Source organism: Hylobates moloch, unplaced genomic scaffold (genome assembly GCF_009828535.3).
Source record: "Hylobates moloch isolate HMO894 unplaced genomic scaffold, HMol_V3 SCAFFOLD_20, whole genome shotgun sequence".
Classification (NCBI taxonomy): Eukaryota; Metazoa; Chordata; class Mammalia; order Primates; family Hylobatidae; genus Hylobates; species Hylobates moloch.
This window is the reverse complement of record NW_026652295.1, coordinates 3341750-3363959: the sequence shown is the minus strand read 5'-3', so window position 1 is coordinate 3363959 and position 22210 is coordinate 3341750. Positions and strand designations below refer to the sequence as shown.

Sequence of the window (22210 nt, the reverse complement as noted above, 5' to 3'; positions counted from 1 at the left end):
AGAAAACTCCAAGGGTTTTTGAAGCTCTGTACCAACTAAGGACAAAGGCTATATATATTTTTAAATTATATTACAGTTCTTACAGCACTTTTCATGGCTGAAATATATCACTTTTGCAGTTAAATATTTAATATGTATTTATCCAATAGACTATAAGCTTCAAGAAGAAAGGGACTTTGTTGTTTTTGCTTCACTGTAACCTTAGCATGTAGCTGAATTCTTGGCAAGTAGTATGTGCTTTGATTGATAGACCTGATTAGAATATTCGAATAATGGGTGTAAGAGTTAAAGAAAGAGAAAAGAAACACGAAAAGCGGCTCAACAGTCAAAGACAGGTTTATTTTGAAGAATAAACCTGAGAGGGGCATCTGGCTGATTTTGGTCAGGAGCACTCTCTCTTACAGGGTAGGAGTATTTATTGGTTTTAGGGTGAAAGAGCTTATCACAGGCTTGGAATGTTTCTGTGTGGAGAAGTTTATTGTGGGGTTGGAATGTCTCTGGTCGGAGGAGAGGTTATCTTGGGGCTGACATCTCTCTGGCAGGAGGGGAGATTATCTCAGGGCTGCCATGTCTCTGGTCAGGGAAGGGTTTAATGTTAGGGTTGGAATGTTTCTGGTCAGAGATGTCATTTGTGGTTTATGGTCATGCTGACCTTAGCCATTAGGCTGATGCCTTTTGGATTTAGGTGGTTTCTGATCGAGGGTAACTTTAAAATGGTGGTGCTTGTCCATGATGGCAATGCTCATGCTCTGTCAGTGGGAAAAATTAAAGACTAGAAAGGTATATTGGGACAGTGTAGAAGGCCTTACATGCTCTATGGCCTTAAATGTTTCCAGCGTGTCTCTCACATCATCTCAGTAACTGCTGAGAAGGCACCACTGGGAAGGTTTATAGAATCACCTAGGCCTGCTCTGGCTCCATGGAAGCCTGTCTGCAACATGAGTCTTATGAAGTCTGGGAAAAGGGCATGAGTGGAATGGATGACTCAACATTCAACTGCAGTAGGGGGGTGTGAACTCATTGCTAAGTTGAGGGAAAAGGGCCCAAAATACAAAATGTGGTAAGATTTGTCTCTCTCATGTTTAGCAGTCTGAGAAGTGCTTAAAAATTTTTTTTGTTAGAGTGCTGGTGCCTAGTAGATAGGGGAGTAGGAAGACAAGCCCTAGTCCCTACTGAGCATCACTAGACCAGAGAAGGGAAAGAGGAGGGGCTCCGAGGAGAGGAATCCAGGCTCTCGAAAAGAAATTGATTAACACCTGAAAGGCTCAGTTCATATTTCCATCATCCCCTGCTCACGGCCAAGTCAAAAAAAAACTGATGTCTAGTTATGAAAACAGCAAAGCGTGAAGTGGGAGGATGATGGTGTCCTGTGTGGCAATGGGAGATGGGACAAATTCAGAGCACTCAGTACTTCCCCTCTCTTTCTAGAGCAGAATGTAGGGGTTCTAAGTGTTCAGATACAGGTCTTGATTCTTTATTTTATCTGCTTCTGTGGCCCTGGCTTTGTTGTCTAGAAATAATCAAAGATCATAGAATATTCCATTTGGAAGAAACTTCAAGGCTGTTATTTGTAACTTCACTGAATTGCAACTTCCCCTCAGGTCCAATCTCTGCATGAAGTGGAATTCAAAGGAACATAAGCCCAGGGGAATAGCGAAGAACTGTGCTGTAGGCTTTTCAAAAAGTGAGGTCCTAACCCAAAGGGTTTGCATAGTGTGCCACCAAATAAGCATCTCAGAACCTTCTCTGGATGTTACTCTCCTCCAAAGTTCCACATCGGGACTGGGGCAGCCCCTACATCTCTCCCTCTTCCCCTTCCCATGATTTCCCACTGCCTCCTTGCTCTCCTCATTCCCTTCCTGCTTCCCTTCCATCTCACTGTCTATCTCTCCCCTACTGGAGGGGACCTTCAGGGCTCTGCTGCTGGCTCTGTGGTGGAAGCTCCCTGGGGTGTGCAGGCCTTCAATAGCACTGAAAGCTTTTCTCCAAGAAATTCTTATTCATTATTTCTGGTGAGCAAAACTCACCATCTGCGTATTCTCCAGGGCAGCTGTCCCAGTGCTGGGTGTGTGGCAGGTGCTGCCTAAACACTGGCTGGCTACAAGGAAAGGCTTTTTTTTTTTTTTTTTTTCGTAAGATTCCATTTCACAATCATCAGGAGCCTGCCTGCATTTCATGGGCCCATGCAATTACTTATTTTATTCCAGAGAAAAAAGACACGCCATTTCTGTGAATCGAGGGTCTTCGTTTGAGTTCCTTGATTGTTTTCTTTTTGGTCCCTCTGTCCATCATGCGGGGAGGGTCCCTATTTTGCTGAGGTTAGAAGGAGCACCAGCTATCTAGAGACATTTTAAAAATGTCTATAAATAAAATTTAAAAATTTTTTAAATGTAATATTCAGTTTAGAGCAAGATTTAAAATATTTGAACACTAAAATAGAAACAGTTACCTACAATCTCTGCCTGATCATCTATAATTTAGCAATGACTGACGAGCTGAATCATATTTTCTCAAAGTGTCCTTTGGCCCCTTTTCCTTTCCCCAGGCTTGAAGAGCTCTTTCTAATTACTTAGCCTTTGATGTTCCTAAATGTGCTCCTCCCCTTTTCTTTCTCCCCTGGTTCTCTGCTCTCCCACTCTTCACCTGGCCTTTTGGAGATTGTGGGATTTGCAAAAGCTTCATCGTGCATCACACTTTCATGTTCAGTTTTAATGCCTCAAATGAGTCTTTTCGATCTTTCACTCATCCTGTATTAATGAGTGCTCTTCTCTTTATACCTCCTCACCGTTGTTCCCCAGCTGGAGGAAGGAGCCATCCCTCTGCCTGGGCAGCTAGCTGCAGGAGGAGAAGCCCACACCCACAGTGCATCTTCCCACCAGCAGCCTAAACCCCCATGGTTAGCTTTTGCACTACCAGAAGTTTCCTCACAACCACAAACTCTGCCTCCCTTAAAAAAATGTTTTTGAAATTGATGCATAATAGTTGCATGTATTCATGGGGTAGATGAGGTTTTTTTTGATACATGCATACAATGTGTAATGGGTAATTGGAATATTCATCACCTCAAACATTTATCATGTTTGTGTTGGGAACATTGGGTACAAAATACGGTTAGACAGAAGATTCAGAATAGGTTCTAGGGTTTGAGAACACAGTAGGGTGACTATAGGTAACAAGAATTTATAGTACAGTTGACCTTCGGACAACATAGGAGTAGGGGGAGGGCCAGCCCCCTCGTGCAGTTGAAAATCTGTGTATAACTTTTGACTTCCCTGAAACTGACCTACTGATAGCCTACTGCGCACCAGAAGTTCTACTGATAATGTAAATAGTCAATTGGCACATATTTCTTCTATGTATTATATACTGTATTCTTACAATAAAGTGAGCTAGAAAAAAGAAAATGTTATTAAGAAAATGATAAGGGTGGGGCACAGTGACTCATGCCTTTAATCCCAACACCTTAGGAAGCTGAGATGGGAGGATCACTTGAGCCCAAGAGTTTGAGGCCAGCCTGGGCAATGCAGCAAGACCCCAATTCTACAAAAAATGAAATAAATTAGCTGGGTGTGGTGGCATGCACCTGTAGTTCTAGCTACTTGACAGGCACTGCACTCGAGTCTGGGCAACAGAATAAGACCTGCCTCTAAAACAAAGAAAATCATATGGAAGAAAAAAATATATTGACTATTTATTAAGAGGAAATGGATTATCAGAAAGGTCTTGACCTTGTCATCTTCACATTGAGTACAATAAGGAGGAGGAGGACAAGGAGGGGTTGGTCTTGCTGTCTCAGGGGTGGCTGAGGTAGAATAACATCTACTTACAAGTGGACCTTCACAGTTCAACACTGGTTCGAGGGCCAACTATGTTTCAAAATAGCTAGAAGACAAGATTTAGAATGTTCCCAACATAAAACAACCTTTTTAGTTTGAAATAATTTTAGACTTACAGAAAAGTTTTAAAAATATTTCTTAGAATTCCTGTACACCCTTCACCCAGACTCCCCTAACATTAATGTCTCTGTACCCAGAGTTCAGGGACCAAAACTATGAAATTAGCATTGATACAACACAATACTAAACTATAGTCATTATTCATATTCTCCCAGTTTTCCAGCTAATGCCTTTTCTTTCTGGTCCAGGATCCGATCCAAGATTTCACCTTGCACTTGGTCTTGCCTCCTTGGTCTTCTCCAGCCTCAGATGGCTCTTCAGTCTTTCCTTGTCTCTTATAACTTTGGCGATTTTGAAGAATTGTAGGTTTTTCCCCTCAATTTGAGTTCATCTTATGGTTTCTCCTCATTAGATTGAGGTTATGCATTTCTGAAAAGAACACCACAGAAGCAATGCACTCTCCTCAGTCCATCATATCCAAGGGTACATGACATCAATATGTCTCATTACTGGTATTAACTTTGTCAATGTGGCTAAGGTCAGGTCGGCTGGACTTCTCCATTCTAAAGTTTCTGTCTTTCCCTTTGTAATTAATAATAATCGGGGGTGGGAGGAGATACTTTGAGACTATGCAAATATCTCATTTACCCTGAAACTTTGTCTCAATCTTGTTGACATCCGTCAGCAGATTGTGTCTGCAACAATTACTGTGATGTTCTAAGAGTGATTTTCAGCAGCAGCTGAAGGCTGGTGAGTCAGAGCCACAATGTTCCAGATCCAGGGCCTTGCGCAGAAGCTGGATATAGAGGGGATGAAATGGAAGGTGTGTGAGGATGTGATCTCCTCCATATGGAACTTCCTCATCTACGTGGCCCTGCTGCAAATCATTCCTTTTATCTTAAAGAAATTGCACAGCATATGAAGAATGAGTATCACACATGAATGTATAATATGCAGAACCTGGTTACAGTTTCTACAACTCTCTGCAAGCAAATAGGCCCAGAAAACTGTAAGAGACTCTTTAATGGTTGGGTATAAAAATTCTGCTTGTTAAGAACAAGATTGGCCCAGCTAAACTTGTTCTCAGCCAAAATATAAAACTATTTATAGCTAAAATATAAAACTGTTGAGAAGTATGAAAAGACATCTTGTGGTCAGGGTGTGCTGTTGTGCTTGTGATATTTGGCCTCTGTCAATGTTGGTATAATTGTAAATAATGTCAAACTACATTTTCTAGCATGTATTAATAATTAAGGGAACTATGTTTGAAATGGCACTTTTTTTTTAAAGAAAAGTTTTATTTTTATCATCAGAACATTCTAATAAAAATATTATTATGAGATTAGCTACCTTTATTCTCTGGGCCTTGACTCTGCCCCAGGCCTGCCGTGGAGTGCCTGCACGCTCAGCTCCCTGAGGTAGGTCTGGAGGGAGACCCCCCACTGCCCCCTGCCCTCAGCCAGGATACCTCTCACCTCATGTCCCCTCCTCCAGAACCCCACAGTCCTGGATGCCCCATAGCAGCCCTGCCATGGCTGGCAGAACTGTGAAATGGCACTGTTTTGTCAGTCATTTTTGTTTACCTTTTTACTTCTGTACGAAGTGTATTTGTGGAGTCCCTTACAACTAGTCGTGTTTTATGGAAGTCAGCACACAACCACAATGCTATTTAAACACAGGATTATTAGTCTATTTTTTTTTTTTTTTTTTTTTTACAGAGTCTCACTCTGTTGCCCAGGCTGGAGTGCAGTGGCGTGATCTCGGATCTTGGATCACTGAAAGCTCCGCCTCCCGGGTTCACGCCATTCTCCTGCCTCAGCTCCCACCTAGCTGGGACTACAGGCGCCCGCCCCCACGCCTGGCTAATTTTTTTGTATTTCTTTTAGTAGAGACGGGGTTTCACCGTGTTAGCCAGGATGGTCTCGATCTCCTGACCTTGTGATCCGCTTGCCTCGGCCTCCCAAAGTGCTGGGATTATAGGCGTGAGCCACCGTGCCTGGCCCCATAGATTTATTCTTAAAACATGTTTAGGGGCTGAAAGCAAGTAAAAAAGCTGCCAGGTACCAGAAAAAAATAGAAAATGTACTTCACTGAGTGAGAGGCAAAATTGTATGGCACGTAAGTAACTAAACTGGAAATACATTCTAGGAGGTGGGTTGTGATGTTACGGATTCGGGAAAAAGTTTTAGGAACTCCTGATACGAGGCTATTCCATGAAACCTGGAGCCACAAAAAAAAAAAATGTAATTTTGTATATGAATTGAGACTAGGAAAACTCTGAACGTGACCCATGATACAATCAGGAAGCAGGTCTCTGGCCCTGGACTGTTGGTGAAAATTAAATCAATTGTTAGAAACTGGAAGCCATAATTTCTGCTGAGTGTTGATATGTGGCTAGAATTCTTAACACTACCTATACAGGGTCAAGATCTCTAACAGAAAACTCTTCCAGTTCTGGAACAGTTTCAGAGGCAATGGGGATACACTCCCATAGGAAGCCCTTAGCAACTCAGGGTACCTGTGAGACCTTCGCAAAAGGTATTCCTGTTGGAGATGAGCTCACAGACAAAAATGACAAGGTAGATAAGGAATTCATATCAAACATTGGTACAACAATGTTAACTAACTGCCCAATAAATGGGAGAAAAATATACAAAAGAACCATGGATAACAGAGCAATCAGAAAATAACTTTTAAACAAAGGAAGGAATAGAATATAACAGAACATAAAAAGGAAAAGAACAATGGACTTAAAAAATAGCCAAATAGGGCCGGGCGTGGTGGCTCACGCTTGTAATCCCAGCACTTTGGGAGGCCGAGGCAGGCAGATCACGAGGTCAGGAGATCGAGCCCATCCTGGCTAACATGGTGAAACCCCATCTCTACTAAAAAAGTACAAAAAATTAGCCGGGCGTGGTGGCGGGCGCCTGTAGTCCCAGCTACTCGGAGACGCTGAGGCAGGAGAATGGCGTGAACCCGGGAGGCGGAGCTTGCAGTGAGCCGAGATTGCGCCACTGCACTCCAGCCTGGGCGACAGAGCGAGACTCCGTCTCAAAAAAAAAAAGTCACGATCAGATTCCTCATTAGCAATTACAAATGTCAGAAAGCAACACAAGAAAGATAATTGAAAACTTAAACTTTTGTAACTAGCAAGTCCATCATTCAAGAGGGAGGGTAAATTAATACATTTCAAATGAATAAAATCTAAGAGATTTGACTACTCACTGAATTCTTGCTCAAAGAACTACTAAAAGATGTACTTTATCAAGAAGAGATATGATCCACAAAACAGTCTGCTGGTAGATTCACATAAAATTGGCTCTTAAACTTTTAATCATAACTCACTCTGGAGGGAAAGTTTAAAACATGATGACACGTTAATACTTAATAACACATGGAAGGGGAAGGATGGAAGGGGCTTAGATGTCTTGCCTTTTTGAGAAGTAAGACAAACATATTTATTAGCTTGTTGCTTTATTTAAAATATAAATTTATGAATACATGTCAAAAATGTCATAACTACAAAAAGAATGGAGACTAAATATTTAACCTCAAAAATTATAGAAGAAAAGAAGACTTGATACAATAGAAGGCAGGTAAAAAGAACAAAAGGATAAGAGGAAAAAGGCATGGTAAATAGAAAACAAAAAAGCAGGTGGTAGAATGAATCCAAAAATATTAGCCATCCAATAAATGTAAATAAACTCATCTATTTCTAAATAAAGACTCTGAAATTGGATGAAAAAGAAAGTTGAGCCAATTGATGTTTGCAAGAAACACACCAAAAATTTAATAAGCCAGAAAGACCACCACTAATTCAAAGAAAAGTGACATAGCAAAATTCATATCAAAAAACAGAATAGAAGAAGAGCACTACCAGGATAAAGGAAGTTATTAATTAATGCTCACAGCCACACTCCAACATGAAGATGTTAAAGTGGTGAATCTGTATACCTTTGAAACACAGCCTAAAGTATCAAAACAAAAATGGACCCAATTACACAGGGGAATTGACAAACTCACAACGATAGCTGGAAATTTTAATGAGCCTGACAGACGCTGTTAGTTGCCTTCTTTTTTCACTTGCTACCAGAACATCATTCTCAGGGGGTGGGGGGAGTCGCTTGTTCCAGGAAGGCCTTGAGTTGACATTTAGAAGAAGTTCCTCCTAGAACTTCTAAGGCACATTTTTCTTTGTTTCCCCAAAAATGTGTTTTACATGGACTGTTGATTTTTTTCCTTCCTTCTTATATAAAATTAACAAGCAAAGAAAGAGCACTTGGAGGTCTGCTTGGAGATCTCTGATGGTTTTCATAGGCACAATGTCCTTATTTGGGAGCCTCAAAATACCAGACTAACATTGCTCAAAGCAGCTTTGGGAAGAGGGCAGGTGTCTGAGATGCTGAGAGGCCAACTGAGCAATTTTTTAGCTGAAACCACGGGCCACACCAGGAACAAACCACTGGACCAAATTGATTCAGGACACCTGCTGTGGCCCCAGTTTCTTCTCATGTCTCCTCACCCCTAACTCTGCCCACCACCTCCCACTTCCTCTCTGTTCCCCATCCCATCGCAGGTTTGTATTTAAATTTCTGCATGATGCATGTACTCTGTGTGTTCCGAAGTACTTTCTATCAAGTGCTTCATTTTAAAAATGTTTCTTTTAAATGAAGCTATGCATAGACTCTTCTTGAGGCTCTCTTTGGCTTTTCTTGCACAATTTTAAATTGACCAGGCCTACTTGCAAAAATAGACACTTTTTCTGCTCTTTGTTCTAAGTCTCCTTAATTTTGCTTCTCACATGGCATTTGTGCTTCAGTGAAATTTACCTCTGAGCTATTGCCATGGTAACCAGGGGTCTGCCTTAGTGAAATAAATCTGTGACATGTAAATAAATGGGGATCAGGGCAATGTATAGCAACTTTATTCACTCTATGTCTTACTGGCAATTTGTCATATTAAAAGCCACCATGATATTTTAATGTCCTTCACAGGTTTAATCAAATTAAATTTCCATTCATACAGAATACACCCTGGAATCAGGTACTATGGCTAAGGAAATCCATCGGTTCATTGTTATGTGTTATGTTAGCTAGCTCCCAAGAGAAGCAGGCTAACACATCCTGGCTTCCCATCCTGGTAAGCCATCCCTCCCTTATGCAATTCCCTTCCTCATTTTACTGGGGTTGGTCTTTGTGTTCAATGCAATACAGCACAAGGAATGGAACGCCACTTCTGATATTAGGTTACAAAGACTGCGGCTTCCATCTCTCTCATATCACACACTTTGGGGGAGCCAGATGCTATTGCGTGAGGACACTGAGGCAGTCAATGGAAAGTCTCATGGGACAAAGAATTAAAGTCTCTGGCTAATAACCAGTGAAGACCTGAGGCCTACCAACAATGATGCTGCCTGGCAGCAGGTCGCCCAACAGTTGAGCCTTCAGATGTGACTGCAGCCCTGGCCGACATGTTGACTTCAACCTCATGAGAGGCCTGGAGCCAGAACTACCCAATAAACTCCTCCTGGGTTCCTGACTCACAGAAACTATGAGATAACAAATGCTTGTTTATTTAAGCTGCAAAGTTCTGGGGTACTTTGTTTTGCAGCAATAGATAACCAATGCACCATTTTAAATTAGAAAAACATAAAGACATCACAAAACATACTTATTACCAAAGGTAAATTGAAAGAAATTTGATCTTTCTTTTGTTCAGGAGATACTTCTAGATCTCACAGTCTGAGGCTTATCACCATGAACGCTTAGTCTCCCCCACCAGCAGACTAATGGCTCCTTGCGGATGAAGTGGGGACTTATTCACCGGCACCCCTATTTCCAAACCCATGCTTGGTACATAGTACATGCTTGGTGACTATGTTCCGAGTTGTTGACTTGATTGCATGGTAGGATCTAGGCATCGGCTCTGTGGCAGAGTCCCCACTGAGCTTACACCAGGCTCTGGAAGGAGCTTACCTGAATGAATTCTTTGCATTGTCTAATTGCCTATTTGTCTCTATTTCTTAAGAGTTAATAAAGGTGAATGAATTATTCATACACAATAACATGGATGAAGCTTAAAATAATTGTGCTTAGTGAAAGAAGCCAGACAAAAAAGATTACATACAGTATGAGTTCATCTACATGTAATTCTAGAAAAGTCAAACTAATCTATAGTGACAGAAAGCAGATCAGTGGTTGCCTGAGGTGGGAGGTGGGGAGAGGGTGAGATTATAAGGGGCATGAGGAAACGTTTGGGGGCAATGATTACGTTCACTAAGAAAACAAAAGGAGCAGGTGGGTCTAGAAGCATCTCCTGTCTCCAAATCCTGAGTTCTCTCCACTCTACTCTGTGTCATCCAGCCATTGGCTTCCTGTTGCTTAGGAAGGTCTTCAGCAGTATCAACAAAAAAAATATTTTTTAAACAGAGAAGGAATTAGCTCTACTATGGCTTTCAATTGCTTAGATTCTGATGAAATGGAGATGTACTTAGCCAATCTGAGTTTGCGCCGTGTCACAGATAAAATGGAGCTACTCAGTTGCTTAAACACAGAGGCACCACTGCAAAGCCCTTTTAGCAGAGGGGCCTTAGTACCCCAGCTGTCTCTCCACTGCCTGCGCCGTAGGCACTGCCCATGTACCCCTTGACCCCACGGAGCTCTTTGACTTCCTAGGGTCCCTATGCCCCTTCCTGCTAAGCACAGAAAGGGACATACAAAGGCTGCCACTTTCCCCAAGAACAATGAAAGTGTAAAGCAGGTAGTGTCCTCTCCGCTTAATTGAAATGGTTTCCTTTCTCTCTGCATTCTTTTTTTAAGCAGACTTTCTGAGTTCGGTGGGCACCTTTTCAGAGGACTCAGGAAGTTAGACTCCCTCACTAACGTCTTTGCCTTTCAGACGCACCCAGCTCAGTTCCCCCGTCTTCTTACCCTTCCTGTCTCCTTTCTTTTACTTGGATATTCATGTCTTTTGTATGAGGTTTGGGTTTCTCACTTTGGGGTCAGAGCAACCCAAGTTAAAGTCCTGGCTCCAAATGACCTTAGGTGTTAACACTCCTGAGGAAGCTTTAGCTTCCTGAGCTGCAAAATGGGGATTGATAAGCTTGAGCTCACAGGATTGTTATGAGAGTGAAATAGGATCGTGCATGTAAAGTTTAGTCCGCCTACAGTTTAGATGCTGGCCTAAGGTTAGCCCAGCACCTGGTACCTAATAAGTGCTTAACACATGTTAAATATTAGACTTTGATGAGTAGCGATGAATTATAATAGAATAGAGAACCAATGTGAACATGTGAACCTTCGTATTTCTCCATAGTAGATTTTGGACTTCCACCTATCAAATTTGCTATATGCATTTATCACATTTACTGGCCTACATACAGCTTTCCATGTAATTTTTCCAATAAAATAAAAGGAATTTGTTATTGTTATGGTTGTTACAACTCCTCGAACCACATTCCACATGAGAACTCTAAGTCCTAGCCAAAGTCTCTTAGCCATAAAGTTTCTTTCTTTGTGGGAATATCAAAATACTGCTTAAATAGCCATTCCAGCAATAATTTCCTATCCCAATATTAATACATATTATATTTAATAATATAAACATTATATTTTATATTTAAACATATATTTTATATTTAAAATATTATTAAATATAATATGTTTATATTATTAAATATATAATTTATAATATTTATTAATCATTTTGTGCTTTTAAAAATAAATATATGCATTTTCAACATGGTAGCTAAAAAAACCGATATACCTGTCATTTTTCCTCATTATTATTATTATTTTGGATGGAGTTTTGCTCTTGTTGCCCAGGCTGGAGTGCAATGGCGCAATCTTGGCTCACCGCAACCTCCGACCTCCTGGGCTCAAGCGATTCTCCTGCCTCAGCGTCCCGAGTAGCTGGGATTACAGGCATGCGACACCATGCCCGGCTAATTTTGTATTTTTAGTAGAGATGGGATTTCTCCATGTTGGTCAGGCTGGTCTCGAACTCCTGACCTCAAGTGATCCCCTGCCTCAGCCTCCCAAAGTGCTGGGATTACAGGTGTGAGTCACCGTGCCTGGGCTCCTCATTATTATTTTTATTTTTACTTATGACTGGCCCAACTTACTTTCTAAGATTAGTGCCCAAATTATGAGAGTGAAGTTCTCAGAGGCTGACATCTCAAGTAATTGAAGACTCCTTGAAGGTACCAGCTTCTCGAGGTGTCTGCCTCTAGGAACAGTATTCTTCCTTTCAATGGGTGGTAATTTTCCAGAGGCACTGGTAATGGAGAGGGTGACCCCCATTCACAGAAGATATCAGTCAGGCCTGAAGCTCATAACTAATTCCTAGCAGAGTTAGACAGGTGTAGGAAATACCCCTTTCTTTGACGGGATGGTTTCCTAGGACCAGCCCTCCTTCCACTGCCTTTCGGGCATAACACTCATAACACTCAGACCTTGTTGAATTGGATCATATGCTGGTTTCTGTCTTTCAAAAGAAGGTGCAAATCCACATAGCTTTACATGGACCTAAGTCCTGGGCTAAGACCCAGATATTTTTCTGGCATCTTTATACCAGTCTCTTATTTTCAGACAAATGTGGGTCCTTCAGCAACTTCTGATGATCATGGACTGACTCAACAGGATTAAAAATATATAGAGAGAGAACTTTATTGGTGTGAGTATTCAACATCTGTGTCTTATCTACTTGATGAACTTTGTTCTCTGATTTGTGACTGTGGCCACTTCCAGCTACCAAGTGACATTCAGTCTCACTTTTAAAAAAGATGATTATTAGAGTTCTGTGGCAACTCAACTAAGCCTTTAAAAATCACAGCCAAGAAGCTTAGCCTTTGTGACAGGTGCTAGAAATTCAACTCAATTCAGTTCAATCCAAGACTCTTTGTTTTTGTGAGATGAATTCTGGCCAACTCAGAATTTCAGTTATCCCAATGTATAGAGACTGCATTACATAGACAAGGACACTTAAACAACTGTTCAACCATTTGTACATCAATAACGTTAAGTAACTGGAAAGAAATGCCCTCCGAAATGACTAGGAGATCTCTAAACAACATTGAAGTTATCATCTCACAACTCTATCAGTTTCTATTTTGCACTGACTTTGTGAAACTACTTTTCTGTTAAAATCACAGTGCAGGCAGACTGTCCCATCCAATCAGGAACATGTCTCTTGTCCAGTGGGAGGCCCCATAAGTCCCTGACAGGATCAGACTCCCAGCTGTGCTCATCATTACTTTGTTTACCCTTTAACCTAGTTTAAGGTTTATTAACTTAGTGAAGCTCAGGATTTTTCACTCAGTGACAATCAGCCTGCAGCTCAGAGATTCACCTGCTGTGACTGACAGAGCTGCCCCCACTTCCCAGGTGCCTTAGAAGTCCCTCTCCCCACGGGCTTCTGAGGGAAACCCTCACTCAGTCACCTCGTGGGCTACGCTACACATCAGGCAGCCCTGCACCTGTCAGTGTCTACTTAGTGCAAATAGTCTTAGGCACGATTTATCAGAAGATCAGGAGGAACCCTTGGAGGAGATGCCTACTTCAGACCTGCTTTTGTCTAACAGGAGAGAGCAGTTGATAAAATAGAGCTGAAAAGAAACTTGGGATGAGCTGACCATTTTGTCACAAATTTTGAGCTCGTCAGGGAACCCAGGAGTCCCCAAAGTGGTAGGTATCCTCGGCACTAAAATTTTAATTTCTAGGTCTCAGCTAATGGCATAAGCTCCTTGAAGGGAAGACATTTCAAGAAAAAAACTCTATTGCCTTGCAAATTGAACAAAATGAGTTAAGAGTAAAAGAGTGACCCTTATAGTCTAAATCAAATAATCCTGATGAGGAAGGTAAAAAAAATGTTACAGAGACTTTGATAACTGAGATTAAGAATGAGCACAGACTAAACACAATGTGGGCATCTAGATTGGATGCTGGAATGGAAAAAGGACGCTGGTGGGGAAATTGGTTAAATCTCAACAAAGTCTGTAGTTTAGTTAGAAGTAAGGTACCAGTGTTAACGTCTTAGTTTTAATACAAGTGCCGTGGTTACATAAGATGTTAACATTGGGAGAAACTGGGTGAGGGGTATAGGGAAACTCAATGTAGTATCATTTCAACTTTTCTGTAAATCTAAAATTATTCCAAAACAGAAAACGTTATTAAAGAAAATGAACAAAGAAAACGGAAGAAGGACGTACTCCAGGGATGACTATGAGAGAGCCACGATCTGTCAGGTCAGGGTCAGGAGGTCTAGTCAGGCAGGAGGCATCTTTGTGATGTGTAAAACAAGAACAGGAATAGGAAAGGTGGATGGTGTGACACTGGTAAACGACACAAACAAGCTGAGAGTTGGGTGGAATGAGCACTGCTTGAGGGAATGGAGGGCCAAGACAGGTGCTGAGATGGGAGAAGAGCCACCAGCTGCTCTGCATGGCTCACAGCTCCCCGCGCGGGATGAAGCACCTTCCAGCTAAGTGAGATGACCTTTCAGAAACGAAGGTGGGAGAGGAACCAGAAGACTGGAGGTAGACAGACATGAAGCTCACATTGAATCATGGGAACAATGCAGACTCCACAGATGATGACCCAGTGGGCTCCATGTGCATCCTGGCAAAGCACTGATACTGATAACCAGATGAGCCATCTGTGAACGCTTAGAAGGGAAGAGGACATCACAGGTGGCCAAAGCCCGTTCACCCAAGAACAAGGGAGGTTGGACTGACCTCAGACCCTTTTTGGACAATATTACTAAGCTGATAGATCGGGGTGGATGGGGACGTAGGCATAGTGTATTTGGGTTTCTAGAAGACAAAGGTTCTCATTATGACTTTGTGAACACAGTGTTCTTTTGAGGGCTAGATGATAAGATAGTCAGTGAATTTAGTACCCAACAGAGTAATATTTAACAATAAAAAGAATGAAGTATTAACACCTGCTACAACATAGATGAACCTTGAATTTATTATACTAAGTGAATGAAGCCAGACACAAAAGTCTATGTATCGCATGATTCCGTTTATATGAATTGTCCAAAATGAGCAAATCTATAGAAATAAGAGGTAGATTAGTGATTGTCAGGGGCTGGAGGTGAGGGATAGAGAGAGGAATGAGGAGTGAATGTGGGCCTCCTAATGAGTACAGGATTTGTGTTGAAGGAATGTTCTGGAATTAGTTGTGATGGTTGCACAACTTGGTGACTATACTACAGAACACTGAACTATACACTCTTAAAAATGATACAAAACAAAACAAAAATCCCTGGGTAAACATACCCATTCCCTCACTGACCCACACCCACACCCCACTTAAAAAAAAAATCTGGTGGATACGTTCACTATCTTGATTGTGATGATATCTTCATGGATGCATGCATTTGTCAAAACTTACCAAATTACTCACTTTAAATATGTGCAATGTATTATGTATCACCTGTACCTGAATAAAGTTATTAGAAACAAAAAGAAGGACCTAGGGCTTTGCCTGGATCAGCAAGTGCTGCAGGTATGACTGTTCAGGGTGAAGGTGAGGGTTGGTCTAAATGGCTGCTGAAGCTCTTATCAACCTTGAGAGGACATACGTCTGCAGAATTAAAAGCATCCAAATAAAACAAATTTTGTTTGCTTACACGTTCGTTTTTTGTTTTAAGTCATCATTTCCATGTTGACTTTGCACACATTCTTCAGCCTCTGGGACCTCCAAAGATCAATGGGTAGGACCCTGAAAGTTCCAGATTCTGAGTTCTGCATCCCTCCAAGTTCTAATCTTGTTAGAAGAGATGTAGGGAAGTTTCAGTTAGACAGAACGAGTAAATGATACGTATTTGAGGTGATGTATATGCTAATCGGCTTGATTCAATCACTCTGCATTGTATACATACATCATAACATAACTTTGTACACCATAAATATATACAACTATAATTTTTTGACATAAAATAAAATAAATATACGGACTCTAAGTAAGAGGACTTAGGTGAGATTTTTAGTTTTAATTTTTTAATTGACCTCTGAAAACACAGATAACAATTTTTTTTACCATAACAGGGAGGCTTTTATGAACAGAATTATTGAATTGCAGAGAGCATTCCTGTTGCTAGTTTCAGGGAAGCTCCCATTTAAATGTCAATATTTGAAGACTAATTTTCATCATTATCTGAACTCATGGAAGCAAATATACTGGTAGCAAATTTCTGGTAACAAAATGTACTCATCAAATGATAGGAGAAATCTTATTTAGGGGCTGGTTTTCACTATTAGGACTTAGAAGGTGTAGATTCTTGTGAAATGTCACTCATGGTCTCTCTGAAATTCTTCCTGAATGGGCCAACAGGATCTGTCGTTGTATCCCTGCTGAAACTTATGGGAAATTCTCCATACTTTGAAGATTAAGATTAAGAAACAAGACAGACTTCTCTTTGAAGTCTCCTGCTTTTCTTTGAGCTACTTCCTTGATATATCCAAGACTCGGATTCCTCATCTATGAAAATTAGCATATATTGGCTCCTTTTCAGGCCAGTGGTGGGTAAATGTTGTAATATTAGCAAGCAAGGAAAAACCACTTTGCGTTATTGGACACTTACTAAGAGGATCAGTTAGAGGAAAACCAAGAAGTTTACATCCAAGGGAATTTAATGCAGGATATTGGTTATGCAAACGACAGAGCAGCAAAGAAGTCCCGAGCAGGGATGGCAAGGTTCCCAGCCATTGGCATCAGTAGGAAGCCACCACAACCTCTCAACTGGTGACACAACGGAGGGGGCTATGTTTTTGGAGTCCGAGAGCTAGAATCACTCCAAGGAGGCTGGGTCTACAGTGAGCCTCTGGGATGGGAAGTGGAGCCATCAAGAAGCCATTTGGAGAAGATGCCCGGGTTAAAGGGAGAGGAGGACACAAGCATCTTGCTTCTTCCTTCCTCCCACCCTGCAGCTTCCAGCCCTTGTCTCCCTTAGATTGAACCTGTATGGGAAGCCACATGACTTGGGAGCCTGAGAAGCAGAGCCTGCAGGAGCCAGGCCTGCTGTCTTGAGGACAAGAGGGGAAGGGTGTGCATGGATCTGAGGGCTCACAGGCCAGGGCCAGCACACTGGGGGCCTTGAAGCTTATTAAGTAAGTCAGGGGCTGAGCATTGCGACTGCCATCTGCAAGTGGCTCAGTTGATGTTCACCTTCTTTTATTGACTCCCCACCTGCCAACCTAAAGTGAACATTGATTTTATTGTTCAGTGGGCAAGTCATAACTCTGTGCACTGTGTATTATTCTATCTGTAGGTCTGTAGCAGCATGGACTTGCTGTCAGATTTCCTAGAAGGCAGAAGTGTGATCTGGTTACCGTGCATGCTGCCCATCCTGTGCTCTGCATTAGGTTTGATGAATGGCCCCTGTTCTTGTCATTTGGCTCTGCCCTGTCTAGCCATTTTCTCTTGGGCACCACTGCCTCCATCTGTTTCTGCTCTCTGCTCAAGGGAGCTTGTGAAGTGTTGCCAAGACCCCTCCAGCCTGAACCCTGAGTGGGAGGCAGCATGCCTGCTGGTTGACTATGAAGTCTTTCAAGCCAGTAGACTTCCATTTAACCTTGGAGAAAAGTGATTTGCTAAATGATTTCTTAGCAGCCTGCATAAGTAATATCTGGCAAGAATGAAATCTTTGCAGCAAGACCATCAGTCCCTACTGCCCTTTCTCAGCTCCTGGCACTTGGGTCTTGGAGCCTCCTCTTGCAGCCTCAGTCCTGAGGCAATCTTGAGGGGGAATATGTTAATTATCTCATCCCAAGATCTGGAATCCAGTCTTGTTGCATCAAGTCCACAGCATCTGGCTCAGCAATGTGCCCTGTGATCCCGTGTAGACACCAGGTGTAGCTCTTTCTTCTTCTTGCTATCAGTGAGTATAAAGAGATACTGGAAGCAGACCTCATGGGACCTGGCAACCAAGTGGATGCTCCACTCTCCCAATCACTAGTGTGAACCTATCACCCTCTACTTAACTTTAATTTTAATACCCAGTTGTTCATTGCTTGCATATAGAAATACAGTTGGTTTTTGCATATTGATGTTGGATTCTATGACCTTGATAATCTCACTTATTAGTTCTAATAGATTTTGTGTAGATTATTTGGGGTTTTCTATGTAGGCACTTATGTCATTTGCAAATAGAAATAATTTTCTTTCTTCCTTTCTTTCTTCAGGTGACTTTTATTTCACTTTCTTGTCTTATTTCACTGGCTAGTAAGTCCAGTACAATGTTGAATGGGAGAGGTAAGAACAGACAGTCTTGCTTTGTTCTTGTTCTTGGGGGAGAAGCATTCAGTCTTTGATCATTAAGTATGATGTCAGCTGTAGTGTTTTTCAAAGATGTTCTTTATCACTTTGAGGAAATTGCTTTTAATTCCTAGCTTGCTGAGAGATTTTAACACAAATCGTGGTTGGATTTCATCAACTGCTTGCTCTGCATCTAAGGACATGGTCATATTCTCAAGTCTGTTTATAGAGAATGACATGGATTAATTTTTGAATGTTGACTCAACTCTACTTGAACTATAAACCTCTTGTTCACCTGAAAGCAGGGGCAATCATTGCTTACATCCAAGCATTGTTTGTTTTGTTTTTCATGAGCATTTAAAATCATATAATGTATGGGTGGGCGTTCCAAGATAGCCAAAGAGTAACAGCTCTGGTCTGCAGCTCCCAGTGTGATCGACGCAGAAGATGGGTGATTTCTGCATTTCCAACTGAGGTACATGTTTCATCTCGCTGGGACTGATTGGAGAGTGGGTGCAGCCCATGGAGGGTGAGCTGAAGCAGGGTGGGGCGTCGCCTCACCTGGGAAGTGCAAGGGGTCAGGGGATTTCCCTTTCCTAGCCAAGGGAAGCCATGACAGACTACCTGGAAAAATGGGACACTCCTGCCCAAATACTGTGCTTTTCCCAAGGTCTTAGCAACTGGCAGACAAGGTGATTCTCTCCCGTGCCTGGCTCGGTGGGTCCCATGCCCACAGAGCCTTGCTCACTGCTAGCACAGCAGTCTGAGATTGATCTGCAAGGCCACAGCCTGGCTGGGGAAGGAGCGTCCACCATTGCTGAGGCTTGAGTAGGTAAACAAAGTGGCTGGGAAGCTCGAACTGGGCAGAGCCCACTGCAGCTCAACAAGGCCTACTGCCTCTAGACTCCACCTCTGTGGGCAGGGCATAGCTGAACAAAAGGCAGCAGACAACTTCTACAGACTTAAACGTCCCTGTCTGACAGCTCTGAAGAGAGCAGTGGTTCTTCAGCACAGCGTTTGAGCTCTGAGAACAGATAGACTGCCTCCTCAAGTGGGTCCCTGACCCCTGTGTAGCCTACCTGGGAGACACTTCCCAGTAGGGGCCGACAGCCACCTCATATAGGTGGCTGCCCCTCTGGGATGAAGTTTCCAGAGAAAGGATCAGGCAGCAATATTTGCTGTTCTGCAATATTTGCTGTTCTGCAATATTTGCTGTTCTGCAGCCTCTGCTGGTGACACCCAGGCAAACAGGATCTGGAGTGGACCTCCAGAAAACTCCAACAGACCTGCCACTGAGGGACCTGACTGTTAGAAGGAAAACTAACAAACAGAAAGGAATAGCATCAACATCAACAAAAAGGTCATCTACACCAAAACCAACATCAAAGACCAAAGGTAGATAAAACCACAAAGATGGGGAGAAACCACAGCAGAACAGCTGAAAATTCTAAAAATCAGAGCGCCTCTTCTCCTCCAAAGGATTGCAGCTCCTCACCGCAATGAAACAAAGCTGGACAGAGAATGAACTTGACAAGTTGACAGAAGTAAAGGAGGATGTTCGAACCCATCGCAATGAAGCCTAAAACCTTGAAAAAAGATTAGACGAATGGCTAACTAGAATAAACAGTGTAGAGAAGACCTTAAGTGACCTGATGGAACTGAAAACCATGGCATGAGGACTTCGTGATGCATACACAAGCTTCCATAGCTGATTCAATCAAGTGGAAGAAAGGGTATCAGTGAATGAAGATCAAATTAATGAAATAAAGTGAGAAGACAAGGTTAGAGAAAAAAGAGTAAAAAGAAATGAACAAAGCCTCCAAGAAATATGGGACTATGTGAAAAGACCAAATCTATGTTTGATTAGTGTACCTGAAAGTGATGGGGAGAATGGAACCAAGTTGGAAAACACTCTTCAGGATATTATCCAGGAGAACTTCCCCAATCTAGCAAGGCAGGCCAACATTCAAATTCAGGAAATACAGAGAACACCGCAAAGATACTCCTTGAGAAGAGCAACCCCAAGACACATAATTGTCAGATTCACCAAGGTTGAAATGAAGGAAAAAGTGTTAAGGGCAGCCAGAGAGAAAGGTCGAGTCACCCACAAAGGGAAGCACATCAGACTAAGTGGATCTCTTGGCAGAAACCCTGCAAGCCAGAAGAGAGCAGGGGCCAATATTCAGCATTCTTAAAGCAAAGAATTTTCAACCCAGAATTCCATATCCAGCCAAACTAAGCTTCATAAGTGAAGGAGAAATAAAATCCTTTACAGACAAGCAAATGCTGAGAGATTTTGTCACCACTAGGCCTGCCTCACAAGAGCTCCTAAAGGAAGCACTAAACATGGAAAGAAACAACTGGTACCAGCCATTGCAAAAACATGCCAAATTGTAAAGACTATCAATGCTAGGAAGAAACCACATCAATTAATGGGCAAAATAACCAGTGAACATTATAATGACAGGATCAAATTCACACAGAACAATATTAACCTTAAATGTAAATGGGCTAAATGCCCCAATTAAAAGACACAGACTGGCAACTTGGATAAAGAGTCAAGACCCATCAGTGTGCTGTGTTCAGGAGACCCATCCACGTGCAAAGACACATGTAGGCTCAAAATAAAGGGATGGAGGAAGATCTACCAAGAAAATGGAAAGCAAAAAAAAAGCAGGGGTTGCAATCCTAGTCTCTGATAAAACAGACTTTAACCCAACAAAGATCAAAAGAGACAAAGAAGGCCTTTACACAATGGTAAAGGGATCAATTCAACAAGAAGAGCTAACTATCCTAAATATATATGCAACCAATACAGGAGCACTCAGATTCATAAAGCAAGTCCTTAGAGACCTACAAAGAGACTTAGACTCCCACACAATAATAATGGGAGACTTTAACACCCCACTGTCAATATTAGATCAACGAGACAGAAGGTTAACAAGGATATCCAGGACCTGAACTCAGCTCTGCAACAAGCAGACCTAATAGACATCTACAGAACTCTCCACCCCAAATCAATAGAATATACATTCTTCTCTGCACCACATCACACTTATTCTAAAATTGACCACATAATTGGAAGTAAAGCACTCCTTAGCAAATGTAAAAGAACAGAAATCACAACAAACTGTCTCTCAGACCACAGTGCAATCAAATTAGGACTCAGGATTAAGAAACTCACTCAAAACCACACAAGTACATAGAAACTGAACAACCTGCTCTGGAATGACTACTGGGTAAATAATGAAATGAAGGCAGAAATAAAGATGTTCTTTGAAACCAATGAGAACAAAGACACAATGTACCAGAATCTCTGGGACACATTTAAAGCAGTGTGTAGAGGGAAATTTATAGCACTCAATGAACACAGGAGAAATCAGGAAAGATCTAAAATCAACACCCTAACATCACAATTAAAAGAACTGGAGAAGCAAGAGCAAATAAATTCAAAAGCTAGCAGAAGGCAAGAAATAACTAAGATCAGAGCAGAACTGAAAGAGATAGAGACATAAAAAACCCATAAAAAAATCAATGAATCCAGGAGCTGGTTTTTTGAAAAGATCAACAAAATTGATAGACCACTAGCAAGACTAATAAAGAAGAAAAGAGAGAAGAATCAAATAGATACAATAAAAAATGATAAAGGGGATATCACCACCGATCCCACAGAAATACAAACTACCATCGGAGAATATTATAAACACTTCTATGCAAATAAACTAGAACATCTAGAAGAAATGGATAAATTCCTGGACATATACACCCTTCCAAGACTAAACCAGCAAGAAGTTGAATCTCTGAATAGACCAATAACAGGCTCTGAAATTGAAGCAATGGTTGAAGCCTACCAATCAAAAAACGTCCAGGACCAGACGGATTCACAGCCAAATTCTACCAGAGGTACAAAGAGCAGTTGGTACCATTCCTTCTGAAACTATTCCAATCAATAGAAAAAGAGGGAATCCTCCCTAACTCATTTCCTGAGTTCAACATCATCCTGATACCAACGCCTGGCAGAGACACAACCAAAAAAGAGAATTTTAGACCAAT

The 22210-nt window shown here is 41.8% G+C and overlaps 2 protein-coding genes across 2 annotated transcripts in view; both read left to right on the top strand.

Moving 5' to 3' along the window:
• PXDC1 (PX domain containing 1) overlaps positions 1-22210 on the top strand; it is an 83227-nt gene that overhangs the window by 43828 nt on the left and 17189 nt on the right. The gene's annotated exons all lie outside the window — the stretch shown is intronic.
• On the top strand, positions 4663-4818 carry LOC116460042 (mitochondrial import receptor subunit TOM5 homolog). Its single transcript, XM_032753974.1, has one exon. The coding sequence runs from the start codon at positions 4663-4665 to the stop codon at positions 4816-4818; it is 156 nt and encodes a 51-aa protein (XP_032609865.1).

Excerpts from the sequence above, each read along its gene's own strand:
- LOC116460042 (XM_032753974.1), top strand. The coding sequence starts at position 4,663 with ATGTTCCAGATCCAGGGCCTTGCGCAGAAGCTGGATATAGAGGGGATG.